This window comes from Haliotis asinina, chromosome 5 (assembly GCF_037392515.1).
Source record: "Haliotis asinina isolate JCU_RB_2024 chromosome 5, JCU_Hal_asi_v2, whole genome shotgun sequence".
Lineage (NCBI taxonomy): Eukaryota > Metazoa > Mollusca > Gastropoda > Lepetellida > Haliotidae > Haliotis > Haliotis asinina.
In genome coordinates, this window is record NC_090284.1 from 71,588,216 (window position 1) to 71,606,104 (window position 17,889).

The 17,889-nt window shown below is 41.6% G+C and overlaps 1 protein-coding gene across 1 annotated transcript; it reads left to right on the forward strand.

The window, feature by feature from the left end:
- The first annotated feature begins 2,896 nt into the window (after positions 1–2,896).
- On the forward strand, positions 2,897–17,882 carry LOC137285197 (ionotropic receptor 25a-like). The gene is made up of 15 exons (XM_067817449.1): positions 2,897–2,960; positions 5,680–5,787; positions 7,278–7,406; positions 7,662–7,913; positions 8,453–8,625; positions 9,071–9,196; positions 9,939–10,091; positions 10,226–10,333; positions 11,219–11,314; positions 11,663–11,845; positions 13,188–13,524; positions 14,312–14,600; positions 15,161–15,424; positions 16,281–16,491; positions 16,626–17,882. Exons 2-15 carry the CDS (start codon positions 5,712–5,714, stop codon positions 16,761–16,763), a joined length of 2,535 nt encoding a protein of 844 aa, XP_067673550.1. The 5' UTR covers positions 2,897–2,960; positions 5,680–5,711; the 3' UTR covers positions 16,764–17,882.
- Positions 17,883–17,889: the final 7 nt, after the last annotated feature.

Consider the following 17,889-nt stretch of genomic DNA (forward strand, 5'->3'; position numbering starts at 1 on the left):
TCCCCCATAGTATGGACACTTTAATTCTAGTCTTGGAACAATTCAAGATCATTGTGGAGCTGCTGATCGAACTTTTCGAGTCTTTAATCAAAAGCACATATTTGCACTATCATAACACCGGCATGCATTTACTGAGTATAATGGATCATCCGTATGTACTTGTGTACATAGGGACAGTATTCAATGTCCATATATGATCAATGCATTCAGCAGAGATTCCGCGTCCCCTTTAAACGTTATCAATACGGCGTGTGTGAAGTCCAGGAGAGGAAGTGTGTTCGTCTTACGTCTAAGTGTTGCTTTTTTCCAAACCATTACAAAATGTTGGTAAATATGATGATTGCATTTATTCCAACATTATGTAAGTCACGTGGTCCCGGAAATACACTTATACATGGTCGATAATAGATTTGTGAGCCATTTTGCGTGGGTAAATACCATTTAACAGGACATTACACGCGTTACTGTTGAGACAGAGTCAAGACGGCTGGAGATGATTTTGATAGATGCACGGAACTGTGTTTGTGTAGCCTCATACAAATTGGTAGCGTCGCTCTATACGTCTGACCATGATAAGAGCAGGTCGAATCATGTGAACATGCTGTTTACGTCACAATGGTGTCAGAGATAATCAAACGTGTCAGGAAATGGGGTTTTAAACAATTATCAACTCGCGTTAGTTCAAAAGGAGATGGGTGAGCTGGTGTCTTTGCCACATACTCCTTACACGTTCAGTAACGGCAAAATTCAGTGCGGTTAGATGGCGAACGAATGGGAGGCTTGCATGGAGATGTGAACGCAATGTGTGTCTGTCCAGCGGTGATTTCTGTGATCTCAGGGAGAGTGGAGTCCTTGTGATTTTTGCGATGGGAACTGTGCTATCTGTCAGTGTCTTTATAATTTTAGCAAGGGAAGAGTAAAGTACGGTAAATGGCCTGTATATCTACAAAATCAATATTACAGGAGAGTGAATATTGCTTAAAGCAGGTTTCCATCAGTAACAATTACAAATATTTTGATATGTTGTTCAGAAAGATACTGATAATCATGTAAAAGCATTAATTGTTAAGAAATTGACATGTTTTATCGGTACATTGTGACAAGTACCTAAGAAAGAAGTTTTAAAGTAATAGAAAGTGTTCCGATTAGGGTTTATTCACTTTCATCATAAAGCACGTGCAAGACAGTACATATCTTCGGGTCTAATGTCACAGAAACGCTGTGATTACGACATTGATGTCATAGAAAATTCATTTATTGTCACAGATAATTCCCAATTACAAAATGGAGGTGACGGGTTCGGTTCGTCCAATCACAGACGCGAGTCTGAGTTGGTTAGTTGTGTATACTCTCATGTAAATATGTCCCTACATTTGTTTGTACATTGGAACAACGTAAATACAATGCCCTTCATTGCATCTGCGTAGCCTAATGCAGTGACGCATATACATCACCGTTTCTATAGGAATGTGAGAAACGTTAAACAAGCAGTGTTATTTATCCTATGCGTGTATTGTATACACTCAGCCAACAACCAGTGTTTACGGTAGAATAAGCCAAAAATTTGTAGTATAATACCTGTGTGCAGCAAAAGCAAAATATGCTACTTTTTGTTACCCTGCCTGATTTTTGGGACTGCTGTGCGTGGACTCAGTTCAGAGTGATTCATTAGTGTGTATTATATTAACTCTGGCTAGCACAAGAACATAGGACATGAGACCTGAGTAGTGCAAGGGGATACACGAATATGAACCAGCACGTGGGCCTCGCGACACGCACACGCACACGCACGCGCACGCACACGCACACGCACACGCACACGCACACGCACACGCACACGCACACGCACACGCACGCAAGTCGCAATGTATGGAATGTTCATTAATTGATCACGCCAGAGATCCCAAATAAAGTATTAGCTCCTTAGTCTCTTGAACAGAAAATCAAGTGCAGCCGTTTTTCGTGATGGTGAGGGGCCAGGTAAACATGTTGCCTCTCTGGAATGTATTTACTTCCAAGACTTTTTACAAAGTATTCTCTGAAGATCCTATGGACCAATCAGATCTGAACATTCTGGTACGTAGGAAATATAATGTCTAACATCATATGCAATTCGATGATCTGATTATATTCAATTTTGTAATATACAATTCAAAATAAGTTAAGGATTTTCTTATTCTGTTACACTGCAATTGTATCGTTGATACACTATGACAAAATAATGTACATATTTGTGAAAGAATCGAACAATCCTTAACTTCTTTTGAGTAGTATTATTTTATAGCTCCATGTTATGACCAGTGTGTGTGTATCTCGTGCATATATTGTCCATGACACAACCTACCCATCTGTAGTATCGCTGTATGGAATGCATATTATGATTCTACAAAGGAACTAATAACGGTAAACCGTCTCTTGGGACCCACTACCCCACAGCATCACAATCTTCCCTGAGAACATAACAGGAGTTGCAGCAGAAGGCTCACGTGTAAAGGTGCTCGTATTTGTTTAATATTCGTCAGACGGTGCAATGTCAACACTGATCCCCTGCATATTAATTACGCTTCATCAATACGGATGATAACACAATCTTCCTTAAGTTGACCTCCCTTGACAGTCACAGAGAAGGGAACACTACCATAAACTATGACGCTCTGCTCCATTAGATGAGATCAAACACTGTATCTTTAGCCATCATCAACAACGCTGCTGTCGTTAATGGATGCCACCACTATCACCTGACAGGTAATGGACGCGGGGGGGAGGGGTTACTAACATCAATCAAGCTACTTCTCTTGCTGGTATTGATTAGGTGGGACCAGGTGAGCTACTCGGGCGGAAGATTGATTTCGCAATGTTTGGCCAATCGAAGACTCGGGTGATGGTTATGCGTTAATATTCACCTGTTCTCTCTCTTGTTTTTATTACAGGTAGACGCCATCAGTTAGAAATACGGGCAGGTAAGTACAGTCCATTTATATCTGAAAATGACATGTTCTATTTGAACATTTAACATAAAGCGTCAGTTGTGACGTTTTGTACATCTAGAGTGTAAGCTATTTTTTAAAGATTTTAAGAAATAGTCTTTGAAAACAACTGGTTCCGTGCAGTGTATAAGTACGATTCATACATTTTCGTTATTCGTGTCGATATGACCTAATACTAAATATTAATATGACAGTCCTTTGAGACTCCTAGCTTTTATCTGGATATTTTCAGTAGCTTACTATCAAAGTAGATGTGATGTGAGTTTCTGGCTGTAAACTCATATCGAGCGTCAGGTATTATAAATGGTATGACGAATGTGAGCATCGAAATACAGAAACTGGCCTTTGTTTACATATTTACTCTTGTCTAATTTGGGAGCACGTAGTAGTCGTGTAGGCGATGGTACTGGCACAGCTGTACTGAGTTACCCCTGGTGGTGGGTGACACGGACATCCTGCTTCATTAACGACTGAGCTGTAATCACCTGACATCTCTGTACATCAAGGCTACCTTTGGCATACGCTGAACCACCGACAGTTGCATGCTGAAGCTGCACATCCTGTGTTGAATACACAATGCCCATCAAAATACAGCAATACACATCAAAATTACTAAAACTTCAGCGAAAGAATACCCATTTCATACTCCATTTCCTGACTTTTGTGATATTAGGCAAATAATCACTTCCCCAAATATGTCAAAATCTGTGAGTTCAAGTTGATATTGCCTTGTTCCTACTACCATGAGGTGACGTCGAATATTACCTACATTTCCACTGTCCCACTGCATATGTCTGCAGCTGTATGTGTGTATACCAAGGTATTGCTGTCTGCGTCTACAGCTGTATGTGTGTATACCAATGTATTGCAGCCTGTGTCTACAGCTGGATGTGTGTATATCAAGGCACTGATGCATGTCTACAGCTGTGTGGGTGCATCAAGGTATTGCTGCCTGTGTCTGCAGCTGCTTGTTTGTATATGAAGGTATTGCTGTCTGTGTCTACAGCTGCTTGTTTGTATATCAAAGTATTTGATCAGTGGTAGGAATAAATGCTGTCCTGGCAAGAACACTGGTTTGTTTGACCCATACCTTTACCATAATTATACAGTTCTGGAAGTGCAGCGTAAAACAGCCCACCAAAGAACATAAGCCGACATGGAAATGGCATTTATATATTAATACAGAGAGTAGTTACACCTGAGTCCAGGGAAGGAATTAATAGCTGACTGGATTGTCATCAGTTTCACCAGCTTCCTCATGCTGTGCATGGCATGCATCTCTAGATGTACTGCTCTGATTCGCCATGCTACCTTCTCATCTTAACTATTTTTGGAATAATTTTATGGATATTTTTTCGAAAGCGCTGAGAAGATAAGGGAAAACACATTTTGTCAACGCAACGTCAAGTTTAATCAATTCTATTCAGATAAAAACAAAAGTCTCGCTGATCGCAGGTTTATGTGACGTGAACTCCGACTATATCTGACTCTTAATCAATACCAATTGTGGAAAGAATGAGTAACGATGGATGTTTTCGATAAAGAGCCGTTACCATTGTTTGATTCGTGAATAAAAGCTGCATGTGGTCGAACTCAAATAAACAGGAACACAGTGTTAACGACAGGGATTGTCGTTTGGCGACAATGGCGGTACAAGAGTGATGTTCCTGGAGGTGATATTAGTATGTATTGAATCCCGTGTTGAAAGAATAACTTAACCGGAAATCAGTCAGTAAGAGAATTTGATGTGAAACGAACAAACAACAAAGAAACGTGACATAATTACAAATTATATATGAGTTTACAAATCAAAACAAATCACTATAATGAAAGTACATAACAGAGTGTCAGTAAAAACTCGGTAGCAGTACATGAACAGTGGCAATATAGTGTATAAGCACCGATGATAATGAAGGCACTGATGATAATGAAGGCACTGATGATAATGAAGGCAGTAATTATGGTAAAGGAGTGATGATAGTAAAGGAGTGATGATAATAAAGACAGTGATGGTAATAAAAGCATTGGTGATAATAAAGGCAGTGGTGATAATAAAGTCAGTGATTATAGTGAAGGAGTGATGATAATGAAGGCAGTGATTATAGTAAAGGAGTGATGATAATGAAGGCAGTGGTGAGAATATTTCCCCCACAGCCACAGTGATCATGCTGCCAAAATAGTCCTAGACTTAGTGTTTTGGAAAACACTGATCTTCCAAATAAAACGTCTTTTAAGAGATGTAATATCAATGTGAGATAAGTGAGAAGCTTTCCAGGATTTTCTAGGTGAGATCCATTCTCATCCATTTGCTGTACCATGTAGTACCTTCCAGAATGCTCTGTCTAAATATAACACAAGTCTAAACTTTACTCTGCAATACGACTGTATTGCACTTGAAACACGGTAATACAATGAATGACACAGCAGCCGCACCCAAGAGAAAATGGAGAGATATGTTGTCTGTGAATACTTGTAACTAGTACACACGATGTATTTCAGAACTATCGTCGTGTTGAATATATTGTGTTTTCCTAGCGGTTGCAAACCCCCAACAGACGCTTAAAGAAAAGAAAACATTGTGACATGGCGTGACTGTTTGATTACAGAGTTATGGGGAAATCAGGTTTTCCATACATTATCAGTTGCAAATAGTATGATATCTATATATTATCATCACAATGGCAATTTTCAGAAGTTACGTCACTGACCGTTGGGCTGACGACGATGCCGTGGGTGTGTCAAGCGGCTTTTGCTGTCTTTGTGTGGGCCTCTACCTCACAGGCATTCAACGTCACCGTTCGTGAGTTAACAGTCGAGTCTGTGGTTTGTAATAGTCAAAAATGGCTTGGACGAGTGATGAGCGTGCATGTGCGCGTGCTGTTTCATTTATCAAGGTACAATAAACGAAAACCATGAACAACAGCATGCATATTTCATGAAAATATACTGAAACCCATTAGAAACGCATCAACCTATTATCGTCGATCAAGGTATATGCAAATCCAAACCGTGCTTGAAGTGATCAGACTGTTCATCCGAAAATCGTGATGCACACGATGAGGCACGGGCCCCTCTCTGTGTGTGATCACGTGACCCACCATTTGCTGAAAATCCCATTTTTATGTTGAAATTGCTTCAAATCCAAAACATATGGCGGTTGCACAACACATTCAAGCGTGTACCAAATTCAGACCTCAATCGTGAAAAGTACTAAATTAATTAGTTTACCACGTTTATCAGCGAAAGAGAGAGAAAGAGCTGTGTTTCTTGAGGCTACAATCCTAGCCCATCGTTCTCACACAGGTTCCCCCCAGTGTCCAGAAAAATCACTTCGTGGACCTGAGGGTATCATCAGTCCATCACGGCGATTAGGTCAACGAGGACGGTGTGCGTGCAGGCCCATATATAGTTCCGATACCGGCCTAGAGGCACCGACAACTATGTACGCTGTGATGCAGCGCTGGACTGTGATAGCAATATTCCAGCTATATGGTAGCTGTTGTAATCACGTTTGATTCAGACAGTCAAGTCATCAACATCATATATATCGTTCATTGCCATTGGGATACGATGACATGTGTCAGCCAAGCTTGCAAGTCTGGCCTCTCGATCGCTTCCTACCGCATGCATGGGTTGCTGAAGACCAATTCTAACCCGGATCTTTACAGGTATATCAGCGTTCAATCATTAGACGGTGTGATAAGGTGATGGAGGGAACAGGGTCTGGAGTCGAGGGGGAGAATGTACTGATTGTTGGGTTCAGTAGGTTAACCGATCGTTGGTAAGAGGGTCATGATTTTTGGGACGTTCGAGTTCAGAGTACACAGCGGAGATACGTAGAGCAATAGTTATCCACATTACGACAGATCACCGTCTTACAGTTTGCAATAGGAAAAATACACGACCCAATACTGCTACACACAATGTCAACATTCTCTACCTAATAACGTCCATGTGTTGGAACTCACTTAGCAAGAGGATGGCAAACATGTGTATCTGTGTTCAAATGATTGTGTGGAAGTTTGGCGTGCGTATGAAATTCCACTTGACCCCCGTCATTGTTATATGTAACAACGGTTGCATTAAATGATGAATGCCTGCTTTTACTTAACAATTTCCAAAAATGGACAAATTCTGTTTGTCAGTTATCAACGAGATAACATGTTATAATCCAATAATACGTTTCTTATGGACTTCAGTATATGTTGCATGAGCGCGTTTTCCAATAGATTGATGCCCCGGATAGTAACAAACAAAAACAGCATTTCATGTTTCCATGTTGCTCTGTAGTTGTGATCCGCGAGCACAATGAGGCAGCAGCAGCAACATCTCCACCGACGACACTCCACGACATTATTTCCCCTTTTGCAAGCACCCGCATCGTGGACGACGTCGACATTTTTAACTTTTGGGCGACAGGTACGTTTACGCTTGTTCAAGATTCATGACGGAGACACAACAAACACTACGTTCCTCCACACCAACCTCGCATTTTTGCTTTACTTAGCCTTCTAATGTTGCAATACTGTCGCTGAAATAATAATAAAGACAAAATGGAAGAATATATAGGGATAATACCATTCATTTTAGTCATGACGTGACAACATTATCACATCGTAATTCCTCTACAAATATGTCAGACATGTGTGTTGATGTTCCCACCTCTGTTGTCAGAATACCCCAGCCTGACCGGCTGGCTGGTTGTGTTAGACACTCGGACAAAGTCCTGTCCGTTGAACCTCTTCCACGAGAAACTCCTGGCCTATATAACTCTCCACCCGGGGTCGTGTGGAGCTGATAATGACACGTCTGTTTTCCAAGTGCATACCACACCGTTTGACTACCGCGACATCGTGGCAGCCGTGGCGAACTACACACATTCCCCAAGTGACTCTGTCGCCTTCTTGTACGATGAATCGGGAAGAGGTATGTACAGTCATTGTCAACACTGTTGCACTTCTGAGTGAGTTTAGTTGCACGCCGCTCTCATTAATATTCCAGCAATTTCACGGTGGGAAACACCGGACACGACCTTCGCACATTGTACCCATTTGGGAACTCGAACCCGGGTCTTCAGAGCGACGAGTGAATGCTTTAACTACTAAGCTACCCGAACGCCCTTGTCGTAGTAACGGTGTTGTCACCTAAAGTTAACTGAATTCCTAACTTCCAAGCATGTAAGCAGATTTTCGTCAGAAGTACCCAGTTGTTTCTGATCTGGAATCCGAGAAAGGTTCATCTAGATGGAATAAGTTTGCATGTTTGAAGAGATGTAAAAGGGAAATACTAGTAGGTTGAAAAAATAATTGTGAATTTGTATTTTATGTGACATGCTGATTTTCCGTTAGTGTAAGTTGGTACACCTTCTCAACGTGTGGCTGGAGTAACATAGCAGGGGCCGGAGGCATGGTATCGGCAGCTAATTATCAGGCATGGTTTGGTCGCTAAGTCTCAGTTTCTTACAGAGTACCATGAACAGATCAGTCTGCGCAAAGTCAACCATTTCCTGTTCCACCTCGAGTTGCCTATGCCACGTGACAACATACCGGAAGTGCTGGCTAACCTGACTGTGAAAACCGACGTGCGATACGTCTTTCTGATGGGAACATCGGCGTCTATAGAAGATATGCTCAGACATGTCAGTGGGGTTTTCTGATTTAGAGGGAAATTAGTTTACAGCAGATAATGACACCAAATATATATTTTCGATGACCGCTATTTTATAATTCAGTAATGTTGTGACAAGCTCTAACTTCTAATTAGCCAGATTTGAACACATTATGCAAATGCTGCAAGTTATTTAAGACTTTAATTGATTTAATTTTGCTGGTGGGCGAGTACCATGTCCCACGAGTCTGATGCATTAGTGATTTAACAGTTTAGGATTGAGTTTAAATGTGAGGAACACTATACATAAATAAAATGAGGGTCTTGTAGATATTCAAGATATTAAAATTCTCGAAATGTGACTTGCGCTAAAGATGTCAGCACACTCCTGAACACTTGTGTTTTTGTAGCTGTGTACATTCCACACATCCCCTTCAAACACTGTATAGTGTAGTTGGAAATATCTATGTTTGTAGGCACATCGACTGAACATGTTGTCAGGGCGCTACCACTGGCTGCTGCACACAACCGACGGCATCACACCTTGCTGTGACAAGAGCTACGACCACAGCATCCTCGTCATCAAAGACCTCCACAGCTCGGTAAGTCTTGCCGTAAGTCTTGGTTCCACAGAAGTTAGGATCTACCTTTTGGATTTACAGAAGTCCTAATACCAACATACAGAAATGACTTTGGACAACTGTTGTTTACCTAATAATACATTTCGGTCGTAGCGGTACCGCTCGGGACAGCCATGCTGAATGTTGTCCTATCTACGTGCTTCCAACTGACCAGTCAGATTCCACGTTGAATATCACTTGCACTTACACAATACACTGGCGGGGGTCAATCAAGACAATCTCATAGACAATAAAGAACGTTCTCACAATAAATCAGACCTTATCTTATGAAGTGCATCAAGTCATTTGATCACCAACATAAAACGTCTGAAAAGACTTGAACACTATCTGCCTACACTCAGCTGACAGTACACAAGCACTGCAAAGTCTGCAATCGACCGACATCTCCACGACGGCCGCCATGTTATTGATAAACTGGAAGTCGATGTCATTCCGCGATTTTGATTACAATATGCATCTACACGTTACGGACACTTGGCCTGGTCCCTTTGGCAGACAAACCTTGCTGAATACTATAGTTGTAGTTATTATGAATCGAACTGAATTAAATTTACTGAAACTTTGATTCAGTCTATACACAATACAGAACTTATAATAGGATCATGCCACGCATCACACCTCCCCGGTGAATACTAATGTTAATTTGTTGCATCCCAGTTCCATCACATGTTTATCTGCGTGCTTACTAAGCTCTGCATTACAGGAAACCCTGAACAACGAAGAACGACTCATAGGTTTCACAGCTGACATCATTCAGAAGATGCATGACGTCATAGCTGCCACCTCGGACCCAGTGTGTGCCTGTTCCTCATCATGTGATTCCTGCAGATCTCTCTTCGACAGGTCGCTGAACAAGGTGTAGACTTCAAGGAATATCAAATATAATCCACGAATATAGAAACTGATGTCGTTAATTAGAGCTTCCATCGACACCAAGAAACACAATAAACGTAACTGGCTGAAATAGAACTTTCTTTGTATGTTTTCTAGGTTTTAGAAAATGACACGCGGGTATTTCGACAAGAAGATGGCACCAACAGCGAAGTGAAGTTTACACTGTGCAAATACACCGGCAACGACACAAGAAGCCTCTCTCAGGTCAATAAAACCGATTTCCTTTAATTAAATTCTACAAACACGAGACATGTCCACAAGGACCAGACAAAACAATCTCAGTGACCCCTTGGTCAATATAGCCGTGCCGTGCTATATGTCGGAAAGTAGATAATATATTGTAGGTATGCCTGACGATGAAATGTAGATAGCATAGGGCCGTCATCATTCTATTGTCTTCGCATACAATTACAGTGGACTAAATATGTGGGAATCTGAACGTCATGAATCAGCAGAAATAGTTTGCTTTTTTAATTTTAGCGTGTGAAATATGTCTTTAGTGATATATGTTTCTGATTCGAATTTTAATGGACAAGCTTTAGTCCAAACAATCTTTCATGAATAACCATACACGTCAAAGGTTTGTATCCAACAGGTTCCTAGAATGCTCTTGGATCACATGACGCTTGGCATATCACCAGATATAACAGAAACACTAAGGAGTTTTATTTTAGATTAATGGTGTTCTGGATCCACAGTTAAGACACAGGGGCTTTTTTCTGTAACGAGATCCCGAAGAAAAGAATGACTACTCCGTTTAGAATAGTAAAGGCATAACGTATATTGTTGATTCTTTACCGAACCTATCAACTTGAGACGTCAAGGAACACCTGGTGTCATCCAACAGGACTATGTTCAGTTTTCAGCAGTTTTACTTAACCTGTGTTCACGTTTCATTAAGCATCAACACTTCAGTGGTCAGACCACGTGGACCAACAATAAGCTGATGCAGGCCTTATTCACTGACAATTTGACGAAAACAAGGATAGTTCACCTGAAGAACAGGTGAAATAAGTGTCTAATATTTGTACGTTGGATTCATCATGTTATGTACATGTGGCTACATTGACGTGTTTCCTTTGTGCACAGGTGGCCACGTGGAGTCAAAGCGTTGGGGTGGAGTCGACCGAACAGCTGTTTGTCAATGGTGTCAAGGGCGTGGTCCTCAGAGTAGCGGCTGTTGTGGTACGGTAAAAACGTCCCGAAAATGTTCTGTCATCATAATTCTCTCACCTCTCACACTTGAACTCATGCACCCAATGGTATAGGATAGTCCATCCGATAAAGCGTTGCCGTGACACGTCGACGTTCCTGGATGAGAATACCGAGGAATGATCTTCCGTCGGTGCCCCCTCCATCAGCACTACACCACTGATAATGGCCACAACAAGTGACCTGCCACACAATTACTGAAATCATTTCATAAATACCTGCCTCTATCTCAAAAGGTGTGAACCAGTCAATGCTGTACACCACGGCCTTAGAATGAATCTAAAAATATGCATTTTGATATATGACAATTCACATTTTCAGGAACCTCCTTTCGTAATCCGCAACTCAAAGGGAGACTATTCTGGCTACAGTATTGACGTGCTTAATGCCATTTCCAAAATCATCGGCTTTACCTACACTGTGAAGGAATGCTACGACGGTCACTATGGTAACATGGACTCAAACAGCATATGGACTGGCTGCATCAGGAACATCGTTGAGGGGGTATGGTTGAAGCCATATACTTCTTAAATGTTCCCACATGAAATGTTACAACATTGTGTTAAACGCTATTTGAGCATTACATTTATAGTAAATAGTAATTTAAAGTAATAAAACATCGTCTACCATTAGAACAACACTTCCCCGCCACCATTGTTGCAATTTAATTAGAAAATTATCTCACGTATTTTGCTCCCATATTGTTCTGTGCCCAGCTTTCGCACTGACTTAGGAAAGGGCAAACGTGTTATTCTTGGATAATTTTAAAATGAAATACAACATTGATTAATTCTTCATAGCCTATTGAGGAACCATCATTATAGTTTCTTCATTGCAATCATCCTAAGAACCGAAAATGTGTCTCTGGACCTGCCAGGTTTACCCAAGGGTAACACAATAAGCTGCCGTGACATTAACTGACATTCATTTGGGAGTAACATTAAACGGAAGTTTGTACACGTAGATGGTCTATGTCGAAATTACACCAGAATCTTCTGTCAGAGTTGAGATGAAAATTACCGTTAAACAGTAGTTGCCACATTAAGTGCAGTAAATATGTTAAATCTGTATTTGTACGGCAGTTAAAGGGTAATACGCATGAAACATGAAGATATAAATCGAATATTTCACATTTTATTAGAAGCATTCCAGTGGTGGAATTTTTTGGCAAATCCAGTAGCGTAAAAGGTATTGTCGTGCACACTAACCAGTCAACCTTTCCTTGGTACAAATGTGATGAAGGAACTTGCAGACCATATGTCCTTGTACACACAAATGGGTGCCAGCATCGGCTATAACTCCCTTTGGCAGGGATACATGTTTCTACACGCCTCCTCATGATGGAAATCAGTCATGTGAAACGACACACGGCAACTTGGAGTTTTTCGTGCATTGGGTTACCATGCATCATCAACTGTCACATTGCACATTCATGACGTGCCCATGTGTTTTTAAATGTTACATCTTTATAACACCACATTGTTGTAAGCTGTATTTACCGGATTTCCTCAATGTTGTATTTTGGGAGCAACCTTTCATGTTGAAGTTGGTGGTGCTTAACTTTTGCACGGGTGTACATCATCGTTTATCGCTTCGCCCAACCTAAACCGGACCCCGTGAATATTTGTTCTTCAGAAAACAATGTTTGTTGCAATATTGAATAGGTAGATCGGGTGGTTACACACGCTTGCTTGTTTGATATGTGTTATCTTATATTATTTGCGTTGACTGATGATGCTCATAATGTAATCACGGAATTGTCAGACCCGATTATTTACAGAGAATATTGCAGCGTGAAAGAATAAAACAAACAAGCATACATTCACCTGGTAAAATATCTCCCTAGGACTCTGACATCATAGCAGGCGCTCTGACAGTGACAGCAGACAGAGAAGACGTGGTGGACTTCACCCTCCCCTACTACGACTTCGCAGGTATACAGATCGTCATGAAGAAACAAAATCGGGAAATCAGTTTGTTCTACTTTGCCGACGTCTTCACTCCTCTGGCCTGGCTGTGCCTGGGCGTGGTCATCGCAGTAACCAGCATGATGCTGTTGATGTTTGACCGCTACACGCCCACCGGGTCGAAGGACTCGACTGTCGAGGGAGAGGTGGTCGACAAAAAGGCTTTCGACCTGAAGGAGAGCATCTGGTTTGTGATGGGATCCCTTACCATGTCCGGTTAGTTTTCTGTGGGACACTTGAAGATCCTGTCCAATTATTTCTGCGAGAGTACCTCTGTGGATTTGACTTAACGTCGATTTGTACGGTATTTCTGATATATCAGCTTGATTTGATGGGAAGTCTAAGGTAGTCTTACCAAGCTAGTGACGCCACACAGAAATAACTGAGTACACGACAGTGCAAGAGCATGTCTCAATTAAAGGGATGCAACTCTGTAAAGCCTGTTAAGTCTGTGAGGTATGATAACATATAATCAGTCAGTTCACAGATTGTGACCCCGCGCTTTCTGTTAGTTATCTCCAATGGGGCTAAAGGGACCGTTGTCATGATCAGGTCTTACTGATGTTAAGATGTTCATCGATCCTGAACAGGATCTCAGTACGAAACTATTGATCTCGGGCGTGTCTCTTACACACCATAATATAACGTCTTTCTTTCGGTTTTTCCTATGTTTTCAAAGCCTTATTTCATCAAATATTATGCATTTGTATTCTATGAATTTAGTGAGGAAACATTCCAGTATACAGAAAGATACCTGCGACACCAAACCACAGTAAAACCAAACCACAACTGTCCCTGGAACCGGAAGTTACGTATACTTTACAGAGAACCCTTCAGATTTACGGCTTCTTTATCCAAGTAAATGTCTAGGTGGGTGCCTGGGGTTAAGATAGGCGCAACGTTATTAACACTAGGGCCGGTGGAAGAAAAAGATGTTTGATGTTTAATGGTATGTTAATGGGTGTCATGGAGTATATTGGATTGTTTTACCCTACCGATCCAGGGGCTGGTGTCCCTCCTAAAAGCTTTTCTGCACGCCTCCTTGTCGCTGGTTTTTGGTTCTTCTCTATCATCATGATGTCCACATTCACCGCCAATCTGGCCGCTTTCCTCACTGTGTCCCGCATGGGCGTCGCCATCAGCTCAATGACAGAGCTCGCCTCCCAGTCAGACATCAGGTACTCAGTGGTGGCCGATTCCTCAGTGATGACCTACTTCAAGAGAATGGCTGCCATTGAGGAGAGCTTCTACACCATCTGGAAGGACATGAGCATGGGCGGTGGGAACAACAGGTGAATATGTGTTAGCAAAACCACCAGAGAATAATCAGTCTCGGTTAACCAGGGGTTGCAAAAATGGGTAAAACAGGAACTGACGAAGTGTATTGAGTGAGCGAAGTCAACTTTGCTTTGGTCCTCAACCATATTGGGGAGATAAATTCAAATGCGAGCTCAAATTCGGTGTTGTTCTACTAATACTTTTGGGGCTTCAACGTTTTTTGCATACTCTTGTCAGTCTGTGAAGAACCGAATAAACGCATAGGATAAGCATCGGGTTTAATGGGCAGTTCTATCATATCATATCAGTTCTGTCTCCGATTTCACACGGGGTTTCAAACACTTTGTTACGCTGTAAAGGCTGCCACAGTACAAATTCAATCTATCTCGTTGGTGCGCCCCTCTAGTTCATCACTATAACGGTCCTCAGGCTGTAGGTCAGATTTACGTTGATAGTGTGCCATGTCCAGAACGTTACGTTTATGGTCTGTTCTGTACAGACTTCTCCTCGTTGGTTGACAGTCTGTCCTACCTAGTGCTTCAGGTTGTTAATCGCATCTCTCATCTCCTTCCAGCCTGGCGGTATGGGACTACCCACTCGGGGATAAGTACGTAAATATCTGGAAGCACATGGAAGGCACTGGACTCTTCAACTCCACCGACCAGGCTGTCAGCAGTGTGTTGAATGATAACGTCGCCTTCATCACTGACTCGCCAATCATCAAGTACCTCACGTACAGGAACTGTGACCTGGCTGCCGTCGGGGACATGTTCAGCGTCAGGCCCTATGCGTTCGCTCTCAAGGAAAAATCTGTGTACACCAAGAAAATATCGTCAGCGTAAGGACATACCCTGAATATTAACACTGTGAAAACAAGTTAAACAAGCTGCTGCATTTTCATTGATTGTAAAATGACTTTTGTTGTCTTTCAAGGGACATTTTTGACAACAGGGAGTAACCTAACAATAAATGTAAGGTTATTGAAACTATTATCATAACATTTATTCCGTCAATATTCAGTCATATATATAATATAATATATATATGTGTGTGTGTCTGTGTGTATGTGTGTGTGTGTAAACAAAAGGCATACCTTAAGAGAGAAAACAGCAGACAATTGCAGTACAGCAACCTTGTGCTGCCTCAAAACTTATATTACAGTTGTCCACTTGGAAAACTAACTCATCTGTGAACGGTATGTCTATTCCAATCTTCTCAGAGGCTGTTTTGAGTATCTCTGATGATCTCTGATAATATGCCAACCTAACGGTGAATTGAAACAAATTTGGGTGTATCGTTGGACATTGGATCTGCCAATAATTGGTTTTGACCTAGGAACGCTTCGTGTATAACATCGCAGTTTGGCATCCAATAGATGTTGTTGGAGTGTTGGCACAGGTGGACATCTGACTCAAGGTTCGATTTCGATGAATACTGTTTCTGGAAACTTTCAGCGTGGTTTCGGGTTAAAGAAGAGAATTGTTATGAGCACATAATACATAAATCATTGTTTCGTGATCACATTTAATGAACACGTTTAGTGCCTCGTTCCCGGCAAACACGCCAAACTCCAAATAGGAAGTTTTAGTGTAGGAAAGTACATTATTCGTCCAACCAAACCGAATACTTTAATGCCACATATTGTATTGTTAAATGTGCAGCGTTTGGAGGCTTACGTGTAGTTCTTGTTATAGCATCCTGGAGCTTCAGAAGAAGCGTCAGCTCGAGGCGTTCAAGAGGCGTTGGTGGGATGACGGCAAACTGAACTGTCCAGAGAGTTCCACCGACAAGGGCCTTGACCTGAAGTCTCTCACTGGAAGCTTCATTGTGGTGGTTGTTGGAATGGTGTCTGGGCTGCTCGTCCTGGTACTGGAGCACTTCTGGAATAAGTTTTCAAAGAGGAAGGTACGATTTTGGCTTCTTGACATCGTTTTTTCTTGTTTCAAAATCTTTTTGGTTTTGTGGCTTTAAACAAAATATGTCGTTGATGTCCACTTCAACAAATCCTCCCTAACGCGATGTTTCCAATTTTATTTCAGCAATCCCAAATCACACAGGTGAGACCATCTGTTAGCAACAAGTCGTCTCTGGGACTACCTGGCTCTGGCAATATGGAGGTTACTGTTCTAGGAGCAACCATCCTGAAAGAAGAGATGCACACTAAGCCGGACAGTTAAACACATTTCGAACTGCAGCAGTCTAGGGCTCACACAGCTAGATGCCAAGCATGACTACTTTGTGCACACTCGGCAAAACTGCAGTTTGCGGCTCGTACATCTGGTCATCGGACAGCTGAAGTTTGGAGCTCGCTCACTTGGATGCCGAGCAAGACTGCTGTAGATTGTGGTCCACACACCTAGACGCTGAGTGTGTCTTACACAGCTAGACGAGGAGCCTGGACACTGCAGATTACAAGCCGGTGGTGTCGATTCCCTTGAATACGGTGTCCACTCCTAAGCAGAACGACACCTTAACAACACCTTGAACACATTCTGTATTTCAGTTCTGAAGAATATGAATACTGTTTGCAGCTATGCCAGTACTTTCATGTCTCTTTCAATCACATTAGGTAAAACAGTTGTCATGGTCAGTTATTCTGCTTCTGTGTGCAAAATGGTTAATTATAGATATTTTTGCATTCGCACAATGTAAATGCTCAATCAAGTTTTTAATCTTGCACTATATGTGGTAAACTATCAATAATTGTATTTTATCTTCACACGTTTTCGCCCCGATAACAATCGGTCGATGACAAAGGTGTTTTCAAAGCCATCTTCACATGACGTTCATTATGTCCCATTGAAACTGTTCTGGTCACTAACTCATCATTCGATTTGTCCCTCGCCCCTGTAAGCGAAGTTCCAAGATCGATTTGAAAGGTCAGAATCGCTGAGGACCTCTACCAGAGTTTCATATTCCTTCCAGTGAACAGACCAGAAACAAGAAGTTCAGATGACTTTCTCTTGTGCCAAAGGAATAGATCCTTGTCTTAGCGCGTGCAGACTATTAACAAGTGATAGCCGGTCTCTCTTCCGGTGATTTTGTCAACCGAGTACATAAATATACTAAACTTATTGTTTTAGAACAGCTGACTAGGGTCTTGGTCAGTGAAATCAATTAATAACTAACCTGTTAGTGAAGACCATTCAAACCGAGGTCTCAAACATCCCACCTTGTTCAATGATTGCTCATGACTGTTTACAGAATTTGTCACTGCTTCCAAGTTCGATGTTCACGAACGTGTTTAATGATGATGTAAATAAATCACTTTGCATATGTCTTCAGCGGCCATACAATATTTTC